General features: G+C 38.1%; 1 protein-coding gene across 7 annotated transcripts in view; it reads right to left on the reverse strand.

Annotated features, from left to right (window-relative positions):
• Positions 1-16,818, reverse strand: part of DENND4A (DENN domain containing 4A) — a 49,508-nt gene that overhangs the window by 5,816 nt on the left and 26,874 nt on the right. For 5 of the 7 annotated variants that reach the window (XM_077785947.1, XM_077785943.1, XM_077785945.1 and 2 more), the window contains 17 exons: positions 16,343-16,561; positions 15,950-16,095; positions 12,773-12,906; positions 11,799-11,934; positions 11,054-11,260; positions 10,836-10,964; positions 10,431-10,575; positions 8,415-8,534; positions 6,814-6,954; positions 4,851-5,938; positions 3,887-4,097; positions 3,034-3,128; positions 2,079-2,254; positions 1,810-1,956; positions 1,117-1,360; positions 641-895; positions 16-133 (listed from right to left, as the gene is read on the reverse strand). In XM_077785947.1, the coding sequence (XP_077642073.1) occupies positions 16-133; positions 641-895; positions 1,117-1,360; positions 1,810-1,956; positions 2,079-2,254; positions 3,034-3,128; positions 3,887-4,097; positions 4,851-5,938; positions 6,814-6,954; positions 8,415-8,534; positions 10,431-10,575; positions 10,836-10,964; positions 11,054-11,260; positions 11,799-11,934; positions 12,773-12,906; positions 15,950-16,095; positions 16,343-16,561 (3,711 nt within the window). The remainder of the gene's footprint in view (positions 1-15; positions 134-640; positions 896-1,116; positions 1,361-1,809; positions 1,957-2,078; positions 2,255-3,033; positions 3,129-3,886; positions 4,098-4,850; positions 5,939-6,813; positions 6,955-8,414; positions 8,535-10,430; positions 10,576-10,835; positions 10,965-11,053; positions 11,261-11,798; positions 11,935-12,772; positions 12,907-15,949; positions 16,096-16,342; positions 16,562-16,818) is intronic. The other 2 variants (XM_031505712.2, XM_021552628.3) reach the window with 1 other exon arrangement.

Below are 16,818 nucleotides of genomic sequence, written 5' to 3' on the forward strand. Positions count from 1 at the left end.
CAAAACAAAACTTACTCTGAGCATTCCACAGAATATATAGAGGTTGCCTTGGATCCTGATGCAATTTCATATTGTCCCATAGCATCTGAATAAGAACATATTTACTGTCCTCTGACATACAGTTCCGTGGAATCTGAACAGGAGAATGCACAAAGGCATTTGATTACAAAGTCATGACAAAGGAGTTGTATATTCAATATGAATTTTCAAATCTCTAGGTCTCATGGTAAAAAGTTTCATTTTTAAAACTACATACAGAAAGCTAAATCTGAATGAGATCATCAGTGACATAGCAAATGAGTGTTTTGCCTATTTTCTTCAGTCCTACAATCTAAACTTCTTTCTACTGCTTAGCTACTCAAATAGCAACAAAACTGACTAGTAACTTATCCTCCTTCAAGCCAAGAATCACAAATTGCAGTGGGTTGAGTAAGAGCTAAATACCAGACCCCACAAGGACTGCTAAGCACATGTTCCAGAGTTTTGAATATCTTCCCTCAGCTGACACATTCTTTACCAATTCAGGACTGGGTTCAGCACAGTGCAAGACATTTCCAAGAGTTGCCGAATTATGTAGTAATTTCCTATATGGGAAAGCAGTCATTTCTCATATGTCAGTGTTTCCTATCAGATCCCATACCTTGGAGTTCTTATTGCAGTGCTCAGAAGAAAGTATTAATCCTGGTAAGTTGCTGGGCAAGTCCAAGCGCCTGAAATACCACACCAAATTCCAGAACACGATGGGGTGATGATCTACAAAGTCTGCCACTGTTATTGCATGATCCCCTTCATTTTCAAGTAAGCTTTCAAGCTCTTTCCATACCACCAGAGGACTGAGGTAAGGAACTGTTATAGGATCAGGACTAGGCAAGCGCCATTCCAGGCCTAAGGAATCCTGCAGCAACAAAGAAAAAATGCCATTAATTGTAACTGATGTAATGAATGTAACAGTCTTTATAAAGTCTTATAAATGCTTTTGCTCCCTATGTCACACACCGACATCTAAAAGTTACAACTAGCATTAGTTTAAATAATACAACCTAGCATTTAGTGTAATTTAGGAAGGTTAATCCTGTTATACATATATCTAATCTATGGCAAACATGCAAAAATGACTTTTAAGGTAGAAAAACTACACACTGTTGGTCCTTGCAAAGTAGCAGGCAGGCTACCAGTAGGAATGATATGGTTGATCTTCTGGTTTTCCTGCTCATCTTCTTCCAAAGGACCAAAAGTACTGATGCTCCTTGCTACAGGGTGACTTGTACATTCTGACCCAGAGGCATTTTGTCTCCTTCCTGAAGGGATCTGGATACTTCTGGCATAAACATTGTCAACATTGTCATGTTGCTTAGATTTGCTAGAGGAGAGGAATAAAAGAAAAAAAATAATCTCAGCTTTTTGTTTTACTCTTAGTGCTCCAATATGTACACACACAGACAGAAATAAACCGGAAATAATGGACCTGACATTGAATTCTGCCTTGTCAGTCACCACACTCATTCATGTTACTGTGCAAGTTTTATTCCCCCTTGCACTGATGATGAACACAAACATCCTCAAAAGATTTCATAAAACTTTCAGAATTACAAATACCAACGTGAATTTTTATATTAGGGATGAAATGGTGCATCTCAGGCAGAGAAGCCATGATGTGGCCAGCTGACAGATAAGGGAGAGGCAGCAGAGATCCTCTCTCAAATCAATCTCTCCTCTTCAAAGAGTAGAACAAATTTATTTCAGTTGATTAAAATACATGCATATGCACAGAGAATCTGAGGAATTTCTAGGCAAGAAATGAACATTTACCTATTTGAATTAACATCCTCTTGGACAGACATCAGGGATGTAGTGAGACCTACAGTGGCTGTGGTGTTACAGGACTTCCCACTCTGACTGGAGAAAAGGGATGGGAACTGCATATTTTCTGTAGAAGGGCTGGACTTCAGGAAATACCTGCAGGGAAAGCAAAAGCTTAACATCATCCAAAAAAGCCCCCAAAAAACCTAAACCCCAAACTAAAAGCACTTCCCATTATAAGCATTTAAAGTTGAGGAAAATTCAAATATTGTTATTACCGTCCAGGGCGCCGAAGATCTCTGATTTCTATGCTTAAAAAAGGCAGAAATAAATTGCCACAGAAGGGACACGTGGTATTGAGATTTGAATCATCTGCTGTCCAGCCTGCCATGATTTCTTCATCGTGAACCAAACAGTCACAAGTCCGACACCGAGAACAGCTCGAGATGAGGACCTGGCACAGGGCAGGAACAGAACGCACTAGAACATGTTCCCAGAGCTACTTTTGTGTCACAAAGCACTTAAAAGCCAAAATCTTTGCCCTTTGATGAATATTCCTCCCACTTGCATACAAGTTGATCCTCTAATTGCTTCTCAGATTAAAATCAACCAGTTGTTTAATAATATTTCTATTAACAATAACATGTCATCTCTAATCTGCAAGCATAAAAGGAATATTTATGCAGCTACATAAATTATGATTTGAATTTAAACATGCTTTTGTAGCGACTCTCAGCATTATAAAAAATGGGAAAAAAAAGATGCAAATGATCAGTTTTTAACCTAAATCCAGTGGAGGAGGAAGGGGGGAGCAAAGAAGATAATGAAGAGCCACCCAAACCAGCCTAACAGTGAAAAGAAAAGTGATCTTACTAGAAGTTACACCAAGAAATAGGTAGTTCTCTCTTCTGTATTTTTAAACCTCCAGTGCTACTTCAGACTTGGTATTTTCACTTTCAACAAATTTATCTTCACAAGGGATTTAGATGCCTGAATTCAATTGTATGCAATAGCAAACTCTTGAGAACTGAAGCTTTAAGGACCAAAAGATGTGACTGAAATAAAGACCTTTCTAGAGCAGGATTTGAAATTAAATCTACTTTGCGACAGAAGTATCCATCTGTCTTTCAGTGTTTTAGTTTGAAGCTATGAACTTTACCAGAGACACAGAAAATACTAATTTAAAGACACATGCTCCAAGTCCATTAATTAGATCAGTAAATTATCCTGTACCTCCATGGCATAGTTCTGGAACACACTGGTACTGCTGGTGCTGCAGGAAGACACCAACTCCGATTTGTCAGGTAAAGGGAACTTGGAAAGAGAACCTGTTAACAGAAGAAACCCAAAGTACCAGTTATTCAGAAAATGCATTTTTAGCACCCTGTTTTTCTGCTCAAACAATACTGCAGTTATAATAAAATGTGTGATGGAAGGTGCAACAAATGAGATACACTAGTACAGAACTGTGGAGTGTGAGGCTGCCATCTGCCCAGCACCAACCAAGGTAAAAATAAAAGCTACCAACAAACAATTTCCATATGTTCACTTTTCTTTGTTAACAACATTGGTAGCTAGGAAACAAATTTTAAGTAATTCATAGCCACACTTTCTGTGTGGACAACAACCAGGGAAGGACTAGAGGTGCTGTTTGTACTCCAAATGACATCAGAAAATGATACAACAGTCATGATCAATTATCCAGCACAGATTAGAAAAAAAATCTACAGTCTATCTGATAATCAGCTTCAACAGTGGCTTCTAAAAGATTATTAAAGATTTTTAAAAAGTATTTTTACTGTTTTTAGAAAATAGAACAAGACCAATGAAGTTACCATTACAATGTTTTTATGGACATTTTCTGCAGCTGTACAACTTACACAATTGAAGTGTTTACATGAATATTCAAGGACTCAAAGGGTTTTATATTTGAGTAAGAGTTTTCAGGTAGTAAAAGAAAAATTCACTTCTTCCACAAAAAGGACCAATGACTAGGGTGATCCTAAACTGAGAACTATGAAAGAGCAACTTTTACTGGAATGTTTTTGTGCAGATTGATGAATGCCATGCAAAAGTTGTCTCTTACCACACTGGTCAAACTGCTTAGCTGAGCTATCATGGGAAGCTGAGCTTTCCAGGCTTGTCTTGCTGATGCTAATTCCCTTAATTTCTGATGTGGTGTTCTCCTGAGGAGAAGCACTTTCAAAATCATTGCAGACATCTTCATCAGTGAGAGAAGTAGATTCTGAGTCCAGAGCTCCAAGAGATGAAACACTTGCTCGGTCTGAATTTTGATCCTGAGAAAAGAAGTTCCAGTGAGAAAATGAAAGGAAAGCAAAAATATTTCAAGAAAAAGGGGGCAGACTTCTTTGTCTCAGTAAAGTGTAGGCATGGCCCTCCCTCCTTGGAGGATCACAGGCCTGTGTTCAGAACTGATGCAAGACAAGGCAAATCCCACTCTAGGTTAAACAGCTACACCAGGATTCTTTTTTTAAAGATCCTCCTAACAAAAATAATTAAGTGAAATCATAACCATTTTACTCTTATAACTTTTTCACCCCATTACTACAAGAATTATCAGCAGCTGTAGGAATACAATGTCTCTCTTCATTCCCAAGGACTGGGAACATAAGTAATTTTGGTTTGAATTGGTGGCAGCAAACAAAATTCTAACAAATTACCTCAGATCAAAATTAGCCTTAAATTATTTTTGCAACCAATGCAACCAGATTTCCCCTTACTCATAAAAGCATAAAGACTTCAAACCAGTATTTCTTTACGTGTTTCTGCTTTAGGTTACAAAGGGAAACCAGAGCATTTTTGCTCTGTCAACACACTTATGTTCTCCCACTAAATGTATTCAGAACCCTAGCTAAAGTTTTATTCAGGGTATTAAAATTTGGATTCTAGTATATCAAACACGATTAAAACAACTTAATGTACACAGTCTACAATGACATGCCATGCAAGAGGTTCATCACGTGTGTGTCAGTAATTAAACCTTTATAAAGTTTTTTTCCTTAATTTATAGGTTCTTAAGAAACATTTACCTTTGCAGATGCAGCATACATTGCAAATTTGGAGTACCACTTGCTTGCTTTCTCTGCAACCCCTTTTCCAGCAGAGAACATGCTGCTTTTCAGAACATCAAACTTGGGAGTCAGCAGCGTGTCCAAGTTGAACGACGGTGATGACACAAGTGTCAACGCACTGGTTGTGTCCTGCTCCTTGGCTGGGCTGTTTGGGGAATAAGCTGGGGAAGACCAAAGCCTGTCCCTTGGCCTTTCTTCATGTTTTGCATGGTAGCTCTTGGATTTGGTAAGACTGGGTGGCCTTGGGGAGTTTGGGGGAAGGCTGGACCTCCTACAAGGCTGGATAATGGTTGGGCTCCTTTTATTCGCATTTCTGTCATCAAAGGGTTTTTGGAGCTCAATGCTTGGGGCACGACTGGACAAAGGGCTGCTCATGTTGTTCATGTACATGACTATTTCTTCAGCTAAATCTCTTCTTGCAGATGGAGTAGAAACACTTCTGTCATCATCCTCCTCCTCTTCCTCTTTCTGCTGCTCTGTCTCAGCAACCAGCAGAGACAATGGATCAAATCCAGTTTCAACATCTGTTTTTTCTACTGGCTTTACTGGAAAGCTGCTCTTTCTTTGCAGTTTTTTTGATTTTTCACTGGAAGTTTTCACTGCTGTAGGTGTTTCAGGTTCTCCATCCAGGTCTTCCAGATCAAAGATAACAGGAGACTCTGTTTTATCTGCAAAACTGCAGTCAAAGGCTGCATCTTCATCACTGGATTCTTTCTCCAGGCTTTCCCTCTTAGACTCTAAAGAGGAAGATCTGATATTAAGAGTTTTTGGCCTTATGCTTTTCTGTAATGCACTAGAGAGAATTTTGGCATCAGCTCCCAGTTTTTCAACCATTTCTCCCGGGTTTGCTTCTGGGTTGATTCTGTTTATCATGAGTCCCACTAAGCCATCTCCACTCAGGTTCCGATTCCTGCTTTCCCACGGCATCTCCCTTAAGTCAGCTTCCACTGCACTTTTATGTCTCTTTCTTAAGGACTTATTTTTTATAACTTCTGCTTCATTGGCATCCTCAAAAGTTGATGTAAACAGCAATCCTACAGAACTTTCTGAAAAACAAATGGAACAAGGTGCTTTATTTGTTGCTGTACAAGAAAACTGAATGAAGTACAGAAGAATGCAAATTTGTCTCATCTTTCCAACATTTTACAACACAGAGATGGAATTCACTGTGTTGTGCTAGAGGTTGAAATATTGAGCTGGCCATGGAAGGGTAACTTTTAGGAAGGGACAGACAATAAAACACTTAGAAGGCAGTAAAATCATACAACCTACAGAGAATTTTGAGAGACATCAAGTCTCAGCTGTATTTACTTCCCTCTTTTGGGGACATTACTACAAGGTTCAAAACTTAAGACTTAGCACAGGTATTGCAAAAAAAAAAAAGCATTACTTTCTAACTTAATGATTTAGAAACAGAGCCAACAAAAGGAATTATTGTCAGAGAAATCTCCATTGTTTAGCCAGAGCATAAAGATGCATGCTTTAAATTATATTACAATATTTCAAGCATAGCTGACAATATTATAATAACCAGAACTGACATTATTAAAGACTCATGAGAATGTCTGAAAATGTCTTTTTAATTTTACTGCACAAAACCCCCTTGTCCATCCTGAAGGAATTAATTACTTCCTGGAGAGTATAAGAAAAAACCCAAGATTTTGGTGTTTTGTAAGGAGATGTTAACTACAGCCAAAAACAGAAGAAACAAGAAAAAAAGTCTGGAAGAGCAGAATATTGCCATGCATTCTCCTGACACAGCATGTGCAGATTCCACCCTAAACTCCCTCCTCCACTTTCCATCAGCCACTGCTACTACAGGAATAAAACACTGCAAGTTTAGTGGACAACAGAACTTAGGAGTGATGCTCAGCAGCCCTTAGTAACAAATTCGATCTATGTGTATTTTCCCTGCACTCACCCCTGCTCCCCTCTGCCACGCTGCTGTCAATGGTGCCGTTGAGCCGCACGATGCTGGAAGTGGCTTTGTCACTCCTGCAGTTCTGGTAATTCAGTTTGGGCAGGCAGTCCCCACTCCCTTTTGTGCTCTCCACTTCAGACACTGCAGGCACAAAAGGACAGAGTTTTGTGGAATCCAAGGAACACCCCTTAAATCTCAAGTCCCCATTACCCACCAGACACCTCACAGAGGATTAAGTGACACCTTGTTGCACCCATGAGGCACAGGCTGATCTCTGCCTGGGCATAGGTTTTTCACTATGGAAATTTAACTCCCAGCATTACTTCTGAAATGTTCCAAAAGATAGAAGTTCCATAAGCTTTGCTATACAGATCCTAAAAATCACTCCAAAATATCTTGTGGTTGTAACAATTAAGACCACCCTTGCTCACTTGCATTGAAGAGGTGTAAGAGTATTTTTCTCCTGCCTTTGCAGGAGCTCAGCTTCACACAGATCTCATTTCCCCCAGGACTACACAGGAGGAATGAAGTAAATATGAATATTTATATTCAACTCTTTTAGGTATGAAACAAAAATTCCATTGCAGGTGACTACCTAAAATAAAGAATTACTTCTCTAAGGGATTTCAGACAACTTTAATATTACTAAGCTGTTTTCAAAAGTGCAAAATGTTTTAGCACATCATATTATTATAGAGAGCTACATTTGTCTTAATTATGGTCAAAAGTAATAAATTAGGGAGAATGGATTTTCTGTATTATCAAAAGCTTTATTAAATGTAAATAAACACCTGTAATCTTACATGTATGTTTTCATGATCATGTGTAAGACAACTCTTCAAGAAAAAAATACTAGTGCTGGAAGGAAGACTGTGGTGAAAACACTGAAGCAACTTATCTAATTCCCTATTTCTTCAGACTTTTATATCATTTGATAATGGGATAGTTAACCCAAATAGTAGGAGAAAGCCCACTGAAAAATTTAAACAATTATATTATTAGGGAAACATTTGCTAAAGAAGGGTATTTTCCATGAATATACATGGGAGTCTGTAGTGCATATACAATTTTACTGCACAATCTGATCTTCTATGTACTTGCAAGAAGTTGATTCTGCTCAACTGCAGTTGAAGGAAACAAGAGCAGCAGATGCAAAACCTGAAGAAATTCTAATACATCTCCCAAACTTTGAGAATTCCAAGTAGCTGGGTAATTTAGATCTCTCAGACTAGCAAAATTTCAGCTGCTCCCCTATTAGAGGATTTATAAAGAAACCAGACTGGTAGAAAATGCTTTTCTGTAGATTATGCCTATGAGGCAACTTCATTTTTTTAAAAGACAAAAACATTAGGCTATAATTATCATAAAGCCTTTATGCTGCCATTATCACTTATTTGAAACACGAGAGAAAAAAGAACTGTAATTTTCCAAGTGAAACCATTAGACATCCAGAAAATTATACTTAGAGAAAGAATTTCTCTAAGTATAAATTGGCATTATCACACACACTCAGTGTGAGAAATCAGCTGTCCCACTTAGCTTTTGCTGGAATCCTCATTTATCCCCAGTGAACCAGATATCTGTATTCACAAGATACGTACAAGAACTGGAGTCACTCTCTCTCTTTTCCTCCTTTTGTTCTTGGATGTCTTCAAGACAAGTTTTCCCTTGTTTGGTTTCTTCTTTGAGTGATGTGTTATTGGCAGTGTCTGAAAGTCCCCCTATCAGTGCAGGGCAACATCAGAATAAAGACAATTATGGCATTTAATAGCGTGACATTGTTCAGGGGAATAAATTGAATACCAACAGTAATTCAAAGGCCTCTTATCAAGAACATTTCAATTAACAGTGAACATTTTACCACCAAATTAAAAAAAAAGAGAAAAAGGATTGGCTTATTATAGTATAAACATTGAAGTGATGCTTTAGAGGGTGAAATTAAAGGGGTAATGGGTAACATTTTTTTTTTTTTAATACTCAACAAAAACACTGTTTGACTTTAATTCTGTTCCCTGGTTTATTTGATCAAAAGGTCATGCCTTTTCAAGAACTCCAAGAGGCATCTAAACATGGTTTTATTTTAGTGTAAAATGTTTCTCAGAAATACTAACAGAATTGTTAATGCATGTGATTCTCATTGTTTTACTCTAGAGAGTAAAAAATGTACACAATGCAGTGGCAAACATGAGTTTGTCTGCAAAAATAGATTAATAAAATAACCAAAATCATCCTAAAACTCCCTGCCAACATTCAAGCCACTTAGCTGCTCATTCTCAAGCCAAAACATTGCCCAGGTATGATTAATATGGTCTCTTTCCAAGATCAAGAGAGTTTAACATAATTAAAAGTTTCTTTCCCTCTTTTCCCTAAAGAGGCTGCACTGAATGGCTACAGACAGGGTAAAAGCCTTGTTTCTATGTAAAATATAAGAAAATATTCTGGAATTTATGGGAGAGATTTTGGATTTCCTGAGGAGACACCACACATTCCAGCTGTGAGAGTTCATGCAAGGTAATCTTGAAAAATCAGATGATGTCAAAAGCAAATGCTATTAATTATATAAGTGACAGTTATTTCATTAGGGATTATTTACAATTCCTTAGTTTACATAGTCTGAGTTGCAACCAGCATTGCTAAGCTCTTGCATAGTGCCTTGCATGGCTGGCTTTCAATAAAGTGGATTACTAGGAAGCTCAGCTCCATGAAGAACAGGCAGAAATAAAGCAAAATTGTTCAAGGCCATCTAGAAGGTTAATGATAGAGCCAGAAATAGGACTGGGGTCCATAGGAATCATCTAGCCATGAGGCCATCATATATGTTCTGTTTGTCAGGGCAAAGATTTATTTGTACACATCTGGAATCACAGAACAGCCCTGGATGGAAGGACTTTGAAAGCTGAGTCAGATGACCCACATACATTTATAAAAGTATGTTGTAAAGGTCTTCCAAGGTCAGCCTGCCCTAAACTAAACTGCATTGCTGCTACTTTACAATGTACTACTGTGCTTTACTACCAGGAAGTTATAAATACCATGGAAAGTAGTACCTTTAAAAAAATATAAATTACAGGCATGGCCGTATGACCATTTGATGGTCACATTATCTAAGTTTTCCCTGGAAAAAAAGGAAAGAACCCCAAAATTTAGAGCCTCATATATTTTACTTATATTCTAGATAAAAACAAACATGATCACTGCAGGTGGTATACAGAACCTGCAACTAGTACTGCAAACTCACAGACTAGCTCTAGTTGCCTCTCAGTTAAAAAAAAAAAAAGGGGAAAATAAAAATAAAGCAAGGCTGGACAAAAGTTTCTGCCAATTATATGACTAGTTATTGGCTGAACTAGGATAATTACAACAAATTTCAGTTTCATATTTTGTCTCCATTTGTCTTGTAAATAGCTGATATAATAAGTGAATAGCATACTTTCAGATTCAAAGGCATAAAGAAGAGCATTTGAAACTGAAATAGTCAGATTTTTTAAAATTATGCAGGAACTATTGAGTTTTTTTCTCTGAAACAGTTTTACAAAACTCAAAAAAGAAAGTTTATTAAAAAAAAAAAAAAAATATTATCATGAAAATATTAAAATAGAAGGATGTGAATACTTTACCAGGAACAGATGTATGTGCAGTGCTTGCTGGTGGCTTTTTCAATGCTTTTTTAAACTGTGCTATTCCTAAGACAACATTTCGTATTTTCATCCAGAGGAAATAGCCACCTCGATTGCTTGAAGGCCAGGTGCTTTCCAAAACAGCCTATTTTGGAAATATCAAAATCACGTAGTCATCTTCCAGAACAGTTAGGTGTGAAAACAGTACCTTAAATTTCAGACTGCGTTACATTGGCAGTAATACAGCAGATTTCTAAACCTACAAAACCAAAACCCACAAAACGATTCTGTCTTGTGTTTTACAAGAAATGACAGAATCACACCTGAACTGCTCTGTTATTTTCCTCCCTTCTATTTGCCTGGATAAAAATGCATTTTTGTCCCCCCCTGCTCTCTAAAACACACCTTGTTGTAGTAGCCATAGGTGATGGCATTGGGGTCGATGCCAGCCTTCTGCATTTCGAAGAGCACCCGGACTGCCAGCACGGGCTGCCCGTACTGCCCACACAGCTGCATGAGGACCCTGTAGCACACCTGCAAACACACACCTGTGAGCCCTGGGCTCCCAGCACTGCTGGCCCTCAGCCCCACGGGGCTCCTTCTGCAGTTGGGGGTTGTTTTACCTCGTCAGGTGGATCTATTTTTTTGGTGTGCATTTTCTGTAGCACATCATAGGCAGTTCTCAGAGCCCTGACTTTGGAGTGGCAGACTTTCACATAGGCAGGGAGGCAGATGAACCAAAGGCCATAGCAGTGACGGAGCAAACACCTGGACCACATCTGGGGGATGGAGGAGTACTTCTTTGCAATTTTGTGGGCAGATTTAATTTCCTGGAAAGAAACACAGATTATTTGTGTGTGTTTATATCTACATCACACAAAGCTACATGTTAAAAACTGAACATGTACCATTATATCGATGGAAACTACAACAGTAATATTAACAATATGATAAAGTGGGAAGGAACATGAAAGCAGTGAGAAAGATTACAAGGAAGGCCACTGTGCAATATTCCACTGCTAAAACCTTGCATTTCTTTAAATCTCTATTACTTTGAAAATTAGAGCCCCTCAAAGTCCTGGGCAGTGAAAAGCAGTCAAGATGTGGACGTGGAAGATTCATGGAGAACGGTGTGAAGAAAGGGGAAGGGACAGCACAGCAAGCAACAACCTGAACAGGGGTACTTGTAGGATCTGGTGCCGGCAAGAAGCACACCCAAAGAACAATTAAAACAGTGACCTTACAGTCACCAGATCAGTGCAGAACTTAAGAACCATCAGGCTGCAGCCACTGCCAGTCAGGTTTTACAGCCAAACTCAAGCTGTCCCCTTCCAAAGCACCTCACACTCCAAGAACATCAGCAAGTACCTGTTTAGTTCTTCTGAACATTGGTGATGGGCTGTTGGGGCTACTGGCTTTTGAGGACAGTTTGTTATTTGGTGCTCTGAGAAATCCTTCAGGTCTTTCAAACAATTCTAGCTTTAATACTGGAAATCCATTATAGCTGTAAGAGAAATGTGTCAATTCTGGTAAGTCAGCTCCAAAGCAAACATGTCATACAATAGCAAAGGAAATCAACTGCACGCTTGCACCAGAGGCTTCCCAGGAAATAAACACAAAAAGTAAATCTTTAACAACATCACTGATAAAGTGGTTCACTAATCCCTCAGCATGGGCTCATATGCCTGCACAAACAGTCACAACCTGTTAAATTGATAAATGTATTTAATGTCATAGCATTTTCTTTAATTAATGTGTCAAATGCATTAGTATTGATTCTAGTTAATAAAAGAAAATCTGTGTGGCTTAGTCCCCAGTGAGCATCACATGACTGAGGTTTATGAAAATCAATAGGAACAATATCAAACTATCTAAAACATTAAATCAGATTAGATATTAAAATATTTCTCAGAATTAATGAAGAAACCAACAAACTCATCTGACATAATCACTAAATTAGTGACACTAGTTTTCAGTGATTTTTTGACATGTACGCTCTCTTTCCAAAGAGCATCTGCAGTTCATATCATTAGTAACAGCAGCAGGACAACAGACTGGGTCCACTAATTTCAACTTTAGGCAAAAAAGGTGCCAACAGCCAGCACAATGTAATATGGTCACCACCAGCTTTATTAAGTATTATTGTTTCTGTGTGTCCACACACAAAATTAAAACTTCAAAAGAACTGGCACAACAGCCATTTCACACACAACTTTTTCTTGAGCAACATAAAGGGACAAGAAAAATCTGTACTTCTTGACTCTCACAAGGACCTAGAAATTAAACTCTACAAGGGCAGCTGTTAGGATTTTGGCTGGCATCCTGCTGTGTCCTTAGGCTACCTGTATTGTAGAGGGTGCTCTTCCCCATTTGGCAGATGAGGGATCTCAGGGGGTGTTATGAAAACTGTGTGCTCACTCTTGTAGGAGTCATCCAGCTCTATAAGTCGTGTTTCCCCAGTTTTGTCCATATCTACCTGGAAGAGGAAGTTAAAAGAAAAAGAAGTTACCAAGGGCATCGTATTTTCTGCTGTTAACAACTGTATGATTAACAGGACAGAGTCTGCATTAGCTTCAAAGAACAGCACTTTAAATGAAAGGACACTTGCAAAGTTATAATGGCAATAGTAAGTGTTGCATTGGCTTTGTGAACTTCACCCCAGCCCAATAATGAGTGTTTAATGGTATAGTCTGAATTGCCTCTTTTCAGGTAAATATTTTAAGGAGTATGTAGACATTAATCCTTCTGAGCACAACCATTTCTAGAACTATGTTTACAACTGAAGCAGTAACTTGAAATTTATTTTAAAATATAAAAGAAAGATATCTTCCCCTCTTTTAACCACTAAAAACAATTCCAAGCTTTATCAAATTGTCTGATGCATACAGAAAGTACTACTAGCACCATCCAGAACTGCAATCACCTACACAGCACTTTGTTTTGATAGTCTGAAAAGACTGTAGAAATACACATGTACTGCAAGAGAATGGAATATAAATGTGTGACCGTCCTGAAGTTAAAGCGAGAAAGGCACAGCTTTGTTTTTCTAATTTAAATTACTCTAAATGGTTTAAACGGCAATCAAATGACAGCCAAATGGTAGAATACTTCAAAGAAATGAATAAGCAACCTGTGGAACCCAAGAATGCATGTTTTTTATGCCTTAAGAATTTGGCAACAAAGAGTTAATGTATAAAAAGAAGCACATTCCACATTTCTCTCCCCTCCAGTGAGGTGCAAATATATCAAGTAGTTTCAGTAAAATTCTTGAATATTTAAAGTTTGATAAACATACAAAGAGGTGTCCTTAATTACACATTTTGCTGCATGAGACAGATGGAAAGCATTAGCAAATTGAACCAGCCAAGTAGCAAGAACATATGGCTCCTGAGAAGCAGCAGTAAACGAAACCTTACTTGCAATTTAAATACTTCTAAGGATGTAAAAATCCCACAGCTACAAGTTTTACCAGTGATATAATAAAGCCAGTAGCTTAAATGTGTGTTGAATTAAGGTAATTTTTGAATTCCTGGAAAAATGAAAACTTGTGAGACAATTACACTGTATCTTTCAGTTGACAAAATGGGTAATCAATTACAATCTGCTGCTGCTGTCTAGGACCAAATAACATAGGAGAGATTACTCTTCATTTTAAACTATTCTTACTAATTATTTAAGGCAGGACTTAGTTGATATTTTATAGATAACTCATTTCACAGTACATAAAATTTGTCTCAAGCCAGTAGTCTGTAACTACCCAGAAGAAAGCACTGTCTCACCCTTCAACTCATGACATCACTCTTACCCAAAATCCTGTCAGGTACTGATTCACCTAATCAAAGATTAAATTTAAATACTGGCTTTACTGGAACAATTAAATTCTGATATCTGGTCTTGGCTACAGCTCTAGTTGGTACAGCAGTCCTTGATATACTTCCATATTTTGACTCTGTGTGTTAGTGGTAAGAACAGTATCAGAAATTAGGAGAAATCAGGGAGGAGAAGCAGGAAAGATGTGGCAAATATATCACTGTTCAAAGAAATCCTACATGGGAACCTGCTCCCTCAGTCAGTGAATATCCAGTTTCACAAGCAATTCTAAAGCCATAGCAAATCCTAAAATCATTGCAATGCCAGTGCTTCAGTTTCCCCACCATTATCCCTGGCACAGAAGCAGCTGTCCCATTAATAAACCTGAATAAAATCCTCATTGCCAGTAATGGAAGTCAGAGAAGTGTATGTGCATTCTGGAAAATTTGCTCTCACCAAACTGTCATGAGCATTTTTAAAGTGGAAAGAAGCTGGCCAGGGCATCAAGTAGCAAAATACCTGGCACTAGAACAGACAAGTCTCTGTTTCAGCTGTACAAATGGCTACTTAACCTTTTCTAAAGGTGAAAGCTCCAACAGCTCCACAGATTATGTGCAGTCTCACAGTGACATCAGCAACCTAGATGACTTTTTTGAAAGAGATGTCTGAGTTCCCAGACAAGATAACTTTAGTTTGGGGCATTAACATCAGCACCCTCATAAACTCTTCTATAAAATGAAATACATCAGATAGAATTTGACACTTACACAGTCATTGCATTCTGAATAAACATCCTTTTTAACATCAGCCAGAGAATTAAACTGCAGCGTAGAGGAAACCCAGTGCTGCTCAGCAGTTCAGTCACTGGAGTCTATTTCTGTCTAGGAGAGCTCCTGTTTCATGCACAAATTGGCACATGACAAAGCAAGCACTACATGTTGAAGGGTTTCTAACAGATATATGGGATTGACTCAACATTAGAGAAACATTTGTAAATAATTCCATTTACAGGCCATGAATACCTGCAAGTCATGCTACAGAAATGGGAAGCTATTACTGCTAAAATATTGACACTAGCAAAAGCTATAAAGAGCATTAAATATAATTATACCATGCTTTTATATTTCTCTCAAACTTCACTGTTTTCAGACTTCTTTTCAAAATAGCTCCTTTTAACTCTGCTGCACTTCCATGGAAAAAACAGTCATAAACAGGAACTCTAAATAGCAGTTATCAGTCTTCAGTATTGATTCCCATGGAACAAACAGCAGGTGACCTACTTTCCAGGAAATCCTAAACAACTACACCCTGCTTAAACAGCAGTGACCCAGAACAGAGTGGTACAGGTAGCCAATAAGAGGACAATGATGTGTGGAACTTCTTATAATATCCATAGAAATAGGGTTGTAAGATTCTGGGTTTCAGTTCAGCCCTCCTTCTTGTACTTCTTACAACAGACCAGTATTTCAGAAGTTTACATAGCAGTGAAAATTAGCACCTCTAATTTTTTCTCATGGTATTATATTTACATTCAAGAATTTGAAGCAAAAAGTAGAATGAAGTCCAACAAAAAAGGAAAACTAAAGGTTATAGTGATGAGAAAATAGGAAAATAAAAGCAAAAACAAACTTGCATTTCACATACATGCTGGTAGATAAGGTGGACAACAGCAGAAGCTAAACATTGTATGCACAGTAAGACCTGCTTACTTTATCCACACAGTCATCAAAGAAGGCAAGGCTGGCATCCTTGTCACTGACAAAAGAACATTCCTCAATGAAGCGAATGAACATCTGGGTTTTGGTCATCAGGGTGTAGAACTTCTGATGGGAACGGTCTCTGCTCTTCAGGAACCCTGCAAAGTGCAGTCAGCAGCACTGTCAGAATGCCCACAAAGGAAAAGCCCCCACCAGAACTCAGTGTTGCTTCTACTTATAGGCAAAAAAGCTTCCTGCAATCTCTGCCACTACTGTGCAATTTTGTCTAAACTTGTATTTCTCCCATCATTTGCAACATTAACGCGCAAATGTTTTTATTCTGTAGATAAAAGACAATACAAAATAATAAATCAATACACACAAAACAAGTTTATAACTTTTTACCTTGTAGTTCAAAGAGAGAACTTGCATCTGTGGCTGTTTCAGAGGGTGCCTCTGTTATTGGCCTGAGGTAAGACCTGTAACCTTTTAGGATTGAAGCCATGAAACAGAGAAATGCTTCCTGGATCTCCAAATCTAACAGATGCAATTTCTTCCCAGAATTAAAATCATAATCATTCATTGCCAATTCCATTAATGCATCTTCTCTTGGTCGCTGTTGCACTGTGAACAAAACAACGTAATAGTGTTTTACTTTTTTCCCCATCAATACTGGCCAAAAATATTCTCTTTAACTTACTAGATTCAGTGATTACTGAAATCCATTACATTTGAAATAGGTTAAAATATACCCAAATTCACTCAGGACATGAGACAGTGGATTCAGCTTGACCTTCTGTACCTCATATATCTGTGGAAAACACCAAAAGCAGGATGCACTGGCCTGGTCAGCACAGCTACAGTAACAGAGAACCAGTGTG

The sequence above is a fragment of the Lonchura striata genome, chromosome 11 (genome assembly GCF_046129695.1).
Source record: "Lonchura striata isolate bLonStr1 chromosome 11, bLonStr1.mat, whole genome shotgun sequence".
Taxonomy (NCBI): domain Eukaryota; kingdom Metazoa; phylum Chordata; class Aves; order Passeriformes; family Estrildidae; genus Lonchura; species Lonchura striata.